This window comes from Perca fluviatilis, chromosome 12, assembly GCF_010015445.1.
Source record: "Perca fluviatilis chromosome 12, GENO_Pfluv_1.0, whole genome shotgun sequence".
NCBI lineage: Eukaryota > Metazoa > Chordata > Actinopteri > Perciformes > Percidae > Perca > Perca fluviatilis.
In genome coordinates, this window is record NC_053123.1 from 38,667,000 (window position 1) to 38,677,162 (window position 10,163).

The 10,163-nt window shown below is 38.0% G+C and overlaps 1 protein-coding gene and 1 pseudogene across 1 annotated transcript; both read right to left on the reverse strand.

The window, feature by feature from the left end:
- Positions 1-464: 464 nt before the first annotated feature.
- LOC120570391 (galactose-specific lectin nattectin-like) lies at positions 465-7,856 on the reverse strand. The gene is made up of 5 exons (XM_039818716.1): positions 7,785-7,856; positions 7,531-7,587; positions 2,740-2,802; positions 864-953; positions 465-644 (listed from the first exon to the last, which is right to left on the reverse strand). The coding sequence occupies exons 3-5, from the start codon at positions 2,800-2,802 to the stop codon at positions 480-482; spliced, it is 318 nt and encodes a 105-aa protein (XP_039674650.1). The 5' UTR covers positions 7,531-7,587; positions 7,785-7,856; the 3' UTR covers positions 465-479.
- A 296-nt stretch (positions 7,857-8,152) lies between these two features.
- LOC120570674 lies at positions 8,153-8,320 on the reverse strand (annotated as a pseudogene).
- Positions 8,321-10,163: the final 1,843 nt, after the last annotated feature.

A 10,163-nucleotide genomic window follows, 5' to 3' on the forward strand; every position in this document is an offset into this window, starting at 1 on the left:
CCCTCCCCCCCAGCAGCAGTCAGTGTGCCGCTGACAGTAATAAATACGTGGTATACATACAGATTACAGTGATTTACTTTTGTACGAATGCTTCATGAGAACAGGCTGAAAGATCAGGCTCAGGTTCCGTCCCGTTCTTTTGGACGCCACTACGTCCTGGATTTTTTTCCGTTCGACTTTACTTCACTTATTAAGGTTTCAGGGAGACCAAGATGTTGCAAGGACTTTGATAAATGGAAAAGATGCTACGTAACTCTGCAGAGGAACACTGAAGACAATCAAGACATACTGTACATGCTGAAGGATGGACTCCTAACGTTTCATAAGCCCTGTGCTCCTCTGGTTGCTCAACAACACATTCCATTCCCAACTTACCTTACATGAGTACATTGACCTGCATGCTTTTCACAGAAACATCAGCTGAATTGAAATATAACAAGTACACAGAGTATCCTGTTCTTAAAAGCACATGAACAATATCACTTCCTGTGTGATGATAAAAGTCTCACCTTCACTGTGTCAGTGCCTCCGATCCAGGCATCTTTGTATGTACCGGACACTTGGTTAATGTAGTCTTGGAGGAATGTATGTTCCTCAGCTGAGTGGATGGAAGCCAGAGTCCCACCAGCGGTCTGGCAGAAGGTCTAATGGAGACAATATCATCAGACAAAAACATAATCACATTATTAACAGATCTCAATGTAGCGGAGAAGAAGGAGAAAATGGCATTTAAAGAAAAGACTCAAGTAAAGTACAAGTACCTCAACAGTTGTACATGTGGTATTAGTACTTTTACTGCAGTAAAGTATTATAGTACATTGGAATTAAGCATACAAGTGTTATGATAGATGGAACTGCTGTACCTCTGCATCGATCCAGGTCTTTGTCTGGATGTAGAAAGTGAAACAGCGAGAGCCAAACTGAGTCCAACCAGGAGGGCAGCAAGGTTCACCCTGTATGAACAAACAAGCCAAAAACAATCAGACTAGTCTATATCGACAACTGTTCATTTATGGGATTGTTCCTCCGCAGCGCTGTGGAGATAGAGATTGCAATGCAAGACTACAATCAGAGCAACCCAACGAGTCAGAGATACTGTTCTGACTTGGGCAGGAGGTTTTATTTTCTTCACAACACTGTGATCACAAAAAAATTTGGAAGCTCACTGTGCCTCATGTGAAAGTTTGTTGGCCTCCCTAACTACATTGTTAGAAAGGGCACAACATTCCCTACTTTTTAATGTAAAAGTAATCTATGAAGAGTTTAAACTGTGGATAGTATACTGAAGTAAAGAACTTTGGTTCTACTGCTGTCTGTCAGCTGGGTCTGAGTCTGAACATTTCATCCAATACACACTAATGTAAGTCTCAAACAAGATTGAATATTTTAAAAAGTATTAATGGGATTTGAAAGTTGAATACTACCCTGAATGTATAAAAGATGTGGAACATTTTAAAGTTTGAATGGTGTTTTTTGGTGAATGTATGAATGAGTAGATAGCAGTTCAAAATAAATGAATTTGTGTCAAATTTGAACATTCAAACTAATTTTTATCTGTCTGTATGTGAGCGGTAGGTAATGTGTGAGAAAATTAACAACGTGCATGTTTTATTTGATGTATAGTGGTTTAAAATGTTGTTGGGCTTGGTCATGTGTTATTAGGTCATGTGTTATACGTGAAATTTAGTTGGAGGATATCATTAATGCTAGCTAACCAGTGTTGCCACAGTTACTTTGAAAAAGTAACTTAGTTACTTTACAGATTACTTGATTTTAAAAGTAATTTAGTTACTTTACAGATTACTTGATTTTAAAAGTAACGAAGTTAGATTACAAGTTACTTTATTAGTTACATTCAGCAACTGCCGACAACCCCCCCACAGCCTCAACATAACCATGACAACCGGTTTACTGTGAGGCAGCTCGGCGTTGCCAGTAGTCGGGATCTGGTTTATTATGGCACGAAAGAGAGCGAGTCAACGGTGTTTAAGGGCAGCATTTCCGCTACAACATACTGTCAGACCAACTTCTTCAACTCTCCCCCACTTACTGGTTTTGCACCAAAATCCAGCTTTTGTTGTTTGGGTGGTGGGGGACCTCCTTCTCTCTGCTTCCCACCACCTGCTGGGACTTGCTCTGTAAGTTTGACTGCAGCGCTGCAACTCCAATTGTTTCTTCAAATGTGACGTAGTTTTTTTGTAGCTAGATAGCACTTTGTCGTGTGTGTCGAGTGTACAACCAACACCAACAACCAACTTTAATATTGTCATCTTTAGCTGACACAAACTCTAAATAGTGACTGTATTTCCAGCTAGAAAACGCGCATCTCTCTCCTCCCTCCATTGTTGTTTACATTTGTGTCGCTGCGTGGTACATGTGACCTGTCCTCATGCTGAAAACGTGACTTGTCGCGTAGGTGACTTCACTCCCCGAGACGCAAGAAGAAAGCAAAAATATATATTTTTACTGAGGAAAATGACAACAATAGTAACGCACAGTGACTTGGATAAGTAACTTCAATCTGATTACTGGTTTGGAAATAGTAATGCGTTAGATTACACGTTACTGAAAAAAGTGGTCAGATTAGAGTGGCATCACTGTAGCTAACACAGTGAGCACTTTACAACACCATTATCATAAATCATTAACCAGCAATTGGTTAGAGATAAGTCTGGGTAATGAGCTGCCAGATCTTTTTTTTTGTTATTTTAGTGATTCATTTCTTAAGAGTGTACTTACATATGCAGCCAACAGTCCGCTGGACAAACAGAGCAACAAAGCAAACGGAAAGACTGATGTCATCTGTGGAAAGAAGTTAAACAAAGTCAACATACGGCAGACAAGGAAATAATGTCAGACAATGAATGACTGCAACTGATCATTAATGAGCCATTTATCAAATTAAAGTATCCTGCTAGTTATAAGTGTGTTATATAATATAGATATGGTTTATATTTGATAGATTATTTAATAATTAAAATGTCTAATCATTAAATACACCAAGTTTTCTTAAAATAGAAAATGTCCTTTCAATTAATATAGGCTTAGTTATTAAAAATAGATGAAATTTTGATAATGAATTGAAAGATAATGAAAGCTGCGAGCAGCGATGGACGGGCCCTCGCGCCTCTGCGCGCGTCGGGGTTACCGGCAGACGCTGCTCCTTGCGACTGTGCATTTGCGTGGCACTCAGACACCGCAAATCGTCAACAATGAAAAGAGAACTCCCTGCCGAGTTCAACGATACCTCACACAAAACTCTACGTCATACGGTTCATTATCTGTGAAAAGAGGCGTGGCTAAAGCATAGGGGGCGGGTCAAACCATCACCAACTAAAAAGGAACTCTCTGCTGAGTTCAATGATACCTCACATAAGACTCTACCTTAAACGGTTAAAATGTTATGAAAGGGGGCGGGGCCTGAGTAAGTGGGCGTGGTCATATTATAGGGGGTGGCTCAGTATCACATGTAGACCACACATTATAAGTTTCATGTAAATCAGATGATGTTTGTCATATAAGGCAGATTTCCTGTGGCCAGGGGGGGGGCGCTATGGCCAAAAGTCAATTTTGGCCTGTAGGTGTCCTCAGGCCTGGACCCTTGTCGATTGTAAGAAATTTCGGGCAGATACGACAACGTACACTCAAGTTACAACAACTTCTTTGTTCATCGCTAAACACTCAAAATGGCCGCCCACCACCGTCGGACCAACCAATTTTTTCTTTTTAATAACTTTTCATCGTTAAGGTGTTGGGATGGTACACACCAAGTTTGAAGTCCATCGGATGAAATCTCTAGGAGTTCGTTAAAGTATAGCACCTTGACTTTTAGGCTTACTTCCTGTTGCCACTAGGGGGCGCTATGACTTTAAGTAAATATCGGCCTTTATTTGTCCTCAGGGTTGGACTCTTATGAATCCTGAAAAGTTTCGAGCCAGTTGGACAATGTACACTCGAGTTACACCCACTTCCTGTTTTGATGGCGAAACACACAAAATGGCCGCCACGGCATGGCCACGCCCTATGACGAAAAGTTTTTCTTTTAACAACTTTTCATCTTTAACGTCTTAAGATGGCACAGACCGAGTTTGAAGTTTGAAGCTGAGCTCATACAACTCATACAACTGTGGCATTAGGGGTCTAGCTCATAAATGGCTCAAAAGTTATCTCAGCAATCGACAGAAGTTTGTTCAAATTAATGGTCAAAAATCTGAGTTAAAAGATATAATATGTGGAGTACCACAAGGGTCCGTTTTAGGCCCATTACTTTTTATTTTGTTCATTAATGACCTCTACGAAGTGTCTAAGGTAGTACAGTTTTTGATGTTTGCCAATGATACCAACATTTTTTATTCTGGAAATAATCTGTCAGAAATTATAGAAAATATAAATTCATAAATGGGAAAAATTAAGAAATGGTTTGATAAAAATAAATTATGTTTAAATTGGGAAAAAACAAAATAAATGATTTTTGGTAATTGTAAAAAGAATGAAAATATAAGAATAGCAATTGAAGGAATTGATATTGAAAGAGTTATTGAGATAACATTTTTAGGTGTTATTTTGGATGATAAATTGAATTGGAAAGATCACGTACTTTATATTAAGAGTAAAGTTTGTAAAAGCATTGGGGTCTTGTATAAAGTTAAAGATGTTTTAGATTATTGAACGTTGCTTATGTTGTACAATTCCCTAATACTCCCATATTTTGGATACTGCACAGAAGTCTAGGGTAATACATAACCTACTAACACAAAACCTCTGTTTTTGTTACAGAGAAAAGCATTAAGGATTATCAATAAGACAGGCTACAGAGAACACACTAATAGTTTATTCATAAAATCTGGACTTCTAAAATTCAAAGATTTGGTTGATTTGAAGATTTAGATTTTTATGTGGAAAGCTAAGCAAAGAGTTTTGCCTATGGTTTTACAAAATGTATTTACTCCTGTATCAGAGGACGATGGCCATAGAAGGCAATATCATTTTAAAACTCTTTTCGCACGTACTACACATAAACAGAGGTGTTTGTCCATTTACAGAGTTAAATTGTGGAAGACCTTGGACTATGAACTGAAGTGCTGCAAAAGTGTTTGTAAATTTAAGAATTCATATAAGAAAACAATACAGGAATGTTATAAGAAAAATTATGACTAATATGCTTAAAATGATGATAATTAAATGTAAAGATAGGTAGTACTGATAATTTTTGGTGTTTGGGGTGAGGATTGGGGTTGATCCACTCATGAAGCAGCTGTTTTTTTCTTTTTTCTTTTTTTTTTTGATGTGCACAAATAAGTGACAGGTACCATAAGATTTTCTTCTTCCTGTTCCTTTTTTTTCCATTCATGCATGTTATGAATGAATGTATAAAAAAAAAAGAATATGAAAAATGAGATATGTAAACCTGAGAACATTTGAACAACGTTTGAATCGCTGATTGACACGTTTTTATGTAAAAATGAACAAGGAAACACTTGTTATGAAACTACTTTCATAATATAATACATAAATGATCAAACTTTTATGGAGTATCAGAGGATATAATTATGCTTTTTCATAAAAGACGTCACAGACGAATGCCAGTAAGCGAAGTGGAAACTTTATTTCAATGAAGGAGTACTTTCTAATTCAGATAAAACGTGCTGCGATAGCTACGCTCATCTCATCCGTGGAAGCCGCCACGTTGTTTAGACTGAACAGTCGCTTCTCGTTGGGTCACACCTAAACCCGCCTCAAAACCAACGCTGATTGGTCGGTCATTTGGCGAACGGCTCCAAATTTTCTCTATCTCAAGATGCCAGACTGATCTGAGAGTAGAAAACTGGAGCTCGCTAGATCAGGACAGTCTCACGAGGCTAGAGTTTCAGCACTTTTCACTTAGAATTCGCCGCGTTACAGAGCCAGACAAGACTTTGAGGACGGCCCGCACATTCTCAAGTCTGCTCAAAAGTTTGCGTGACGGCCCGCACATTCTCAAGTCAAGTTAATGTTTTTTATAAGTTCTATAAATCACACCGTGTGCAGGAAAACCAACATATGCAAGCTTTTCTGTACGCAACATTTATTTATGAGGTCTCAGCTTTTTCCAAAATCATTGAGGGGTGATAAATGATAAATTTGGTTTTACCGGAGAGCATCTGTGGTAGCAAATGAACAGGGGAACACACCAACAGTAAGGAGGCTTAAGTTTCTGGGCAGAGAAATAGGTGTGTTATTAAGGTCAGTAACCACTACTGCTGCAACATGTTATTACATTGAATGAGATTTTGGATCTTGTGTCCTTATTGCTGTGAAAGTACTGGATCACGGTACTGTGTTTGATACTGTATATTGTATAAAGTTACCTCCCGCCACACAGACCACTGACGGCAGAGTTTATGACTTTCTCTCAGTCATTCCAAACTTTAAGAACATCGTGGTAACGCAACATTGAAGCGTCACTCTTAAGTAGACTGAGAGAGATTATTTATACAGCTCGCCAGAAGTGAGATGTTAGCCACCAGAGGTACAATAGTAAACATTGCTCTTGTTCGTCAAACATCTCTGACCTCTGACCTAACGTCATCTTGAACTCGCATGGATTTGCTACCCACGTGATCTCGACAAAGCAACGTAAGACTGATGCCATCTGTGGAAAGAAGTTAAAGTGCTCATATTAAGCTTTTTGGCTTTTTTTTCTTTCCTTTATTGTGTTATATATCTTTTTTGTGCACGTTATAGGTTTACATTTGAAAAAGGGCAAAGTCCACCCCAAAGGGATTTACCGTCTCCAACAGAAAACACTGTTCACCAACTGCTCCAAACAGCTCTACTGTAGTCCAGCCTTTACTTCAGAGACAAACGTGGTCACTTTGGAACACACGTTATAATGCTCGCCTAGCTGCTAGCATGGCACGCCCTCATACTCTGCTTCTGACTGGCTAGTAGTCCTTACCTAGGTACTGTCAGGGCACGCCCTCATACTCTGCTTCTGACTGGCTAGTAGTCCTTACGTATTATACTGTCAGGGCACGCCCTCATACTCTGCTTCTGACTGGCTAGTAGTCCTTACCTAGGTACTGAGCATGTGCGACTCCCAACAAAGAAGGAATAGAAGTGAGATGTCTCAGTCTGTAGCTAAAACAGAGAGCTCAACACACAGGGTGAAAAGAGGAGCTGCAGCAATGTGCAGTATAACAAAAATATGGTGTTTCTTGAAAATTAAACCATGTAAATCTATTCTGGTACAACCTCTAAATACAATTATGAACCTGAAAATGAGCATAATATGAGCACTTTAAACAAAGTCAACATAGTGCATACACGGAATGTTTGCAATTGATCATTAATGAGCCATTTATCAAATTATAAGTATTATATAACCAGATATGATTTAATATTTGATAGATTATCTAATATTTAAAATGTAAATGATTAAATACACCAACTTTTCTCAAAATAGGAAATTTCCTCTCAATAAAGACAGGATTAGTTATTATTAAAAGTAAAATTAGATAGACAATAAAAATAAATATGAAATATGATTACCGTTGCTGAGGTGGTGATTGGCTGACACAGAGGAGAAGAACAAGCTGATGATTGTCACTGAAAGAAAATGTCACAGATCTGAATACTATTAAACACTCAATAATAACAAATAAGTTTAAACTTCACCTGGATTTACTAATGCATCCACAATCTGCATTTAATTTTATGCAGTCTAGTATAAACCAATCAAACTTTGAGGCAAAACATGATTGGTAATGATAACAGTACAGGTAAAAAATAGCCATTATACTCACATCAATACTCTCTTTGTTCTGCCAGGTTTGGTTTTGAGGGAAAAGAGAGTCACAGGCCCTTATATACCTTGGAAAGAGGAGTGGTCTTAGTCATGATTGACAGTCCTGTGTCCAACAGAACATCCCCCACCTACGCCCCACCCACTCTGGCCAGTAGATCAGGGTTAGGGTTCTCTGTCTCTAGGCCATGATACTTCACTCACTCTTTATAAACGTCTAATGTCGATGATTATCATCATGAATCAGTATTGTGTATTTAGTTTTTTTTTTTTCATTGATAACTTTTTACATTACATTACATTACATGTCATTTAGCTGATGATTTTATCCAAAGTGACTTACAATTAAGTGCTTTCAACTCTGAAGGTTCAAACTCCAGACAGCAAGTAGTAAGTGTAAGTACATTAGCTTTAAATAGGTAATGCTACAAAGAGACATATCAAAGAGCAGGTTCAAGATTTAGTTTTTTTTATCAGATATTAAACTGATAAGAACAGATACTACACTTGATCTTAGCCAAAAAGCCGAGAAGCAATATGGTTTTGGTATGTATGTTAATGTTCTTAAATTATGCAACATGGAGAATTTGCCACAATGAAGAGGACACATGCTGTTCAGGCAAATATCAGATATTATTCCCAGCACTAGGGAAGCTTACTTTGCAGTTAGCTAACGTTAGCTAGTAATTGGTGCACCCAGCGGTCCCTCTGCTTCACTCCCAGCCTGTAGGAGACTTCTTCGCGTGAGGAGAGTGTAAAGCAACAAACTCGTACACCCAGCCAGACCAGAGCTGCTGTCCGGCGGGGGCAGCATTTGTTTCTTTTACACATAACCACCAGTGGTGATTTCTTTAAGACTGCAAGGGAAGCTCAGCTTCCCCTAAAATGTCTAAAATGTAATGGTCAAATATGTACTATTGTGTTAACATTTTATTGACTAAAATGCGTTAGAATACGTTCATCTCGAAGACGAGTTGGTTTAGAATTGGCTGACTCGATGTCCTTCTCATTCATTCCCGTAGCGTCTCAATGCATTTCCCTGTTGAAGCCTGGCGTCCGTTGACTTCAACGGGACTGCTTTGAGCAGTTTTTTTCAGCGCTTCGAAACTAGACATCAGTCATTGGATAAATGCTGCGATTATGTCCCGCCCACGGACGCTCAGCGTCTCTGGGGGTCAATGGAGCAGTGGGCTGGCCTGGACGCTGGGCTTCTGCGTGGTGATTGGAGGATCTGTTGAAGGACTGTATCTCCTTTTGATTGACAGCGATTTTGTACTATATAAAGTCGCCGAACTGTTCAACTTCAAGCAGAGCTCAGCTCAGTCCCATCGCGGATTTTGAAAATGTTATTGAAAGACAAACTGCTGCAATTTTTTTTTTTTTTTGTTAAAAAAAAAAAAAACACAATTTTTTAATAAAATTATTAAAAAAAAAAAAAAATTTTTTTTTTTTTTTTATATAATTTTTTTTTTTTTTTTTTTAAATTTAATATTTTTTAGATCGTTCAGTCATTCATTCATTCATACAGTAGGCTAGGCTAGTGTTGTAGGGGTGAACTAGCCAGCTAGCAAACTGCACACGATGGCAGACAATGCTAATATTGTCGACCTGATTTTGGCAAAACCATTTCAAAGTCTTCCTTATGAGGAGAAACTTAGAATTAAACAGCAGGGTTAGATCAACATTTAAGATTGATTTAGTGCAAAAGACAGGGCAAAGTAACAGGTCTGTTCAACTCTCCTGGTAGGACAGAGTTGACTGGAAGTGCTGTGACAAAGAAAATGTACTGCTGGCCTCTTGATGAAACTCTCTCATGGATATTATAAATTATTATTATAATAATTATAATATTATTGTATTATATTATTATTTATTATATATAATTTAATTGTTACATTATTATTGTATATTATTATAATATTAATATAAATAAATGGACAATTTTTATTATGTAGGCCAAAAATGAACTTCCCCCCCTTTGAATGACCAGCAGCCACCACAAAACAGGAACACACTTCTCTTTCGACATTCTGGAAACCAACATCTCCATATAAGGTCACTTAACCTCCTCATGCTCTTCCAATCATTTATCTAACCCAGTTGTTGGAGTGATTCACATAAATCGTTCTGAAAGGATGTTCATAAGCAGAAAAACATGTTAAAAACATGATAAGACCTAACCACCTTATTTATCTAAGCTTATTACACCATTTTTACTGGCAGTCCGGCTCTCGCTCTCTGCTCTCTTGATGCTGGTCTCCCGGTCATTCCCCTATTTAACAAAAAATCTGTTTATTAAAGAAAATTGTCCTACCATGCCCCTAACCTTTGGAACGGCCTTCCACTACATGTTAAAAAAGCTAATGTCAACTGATATTAA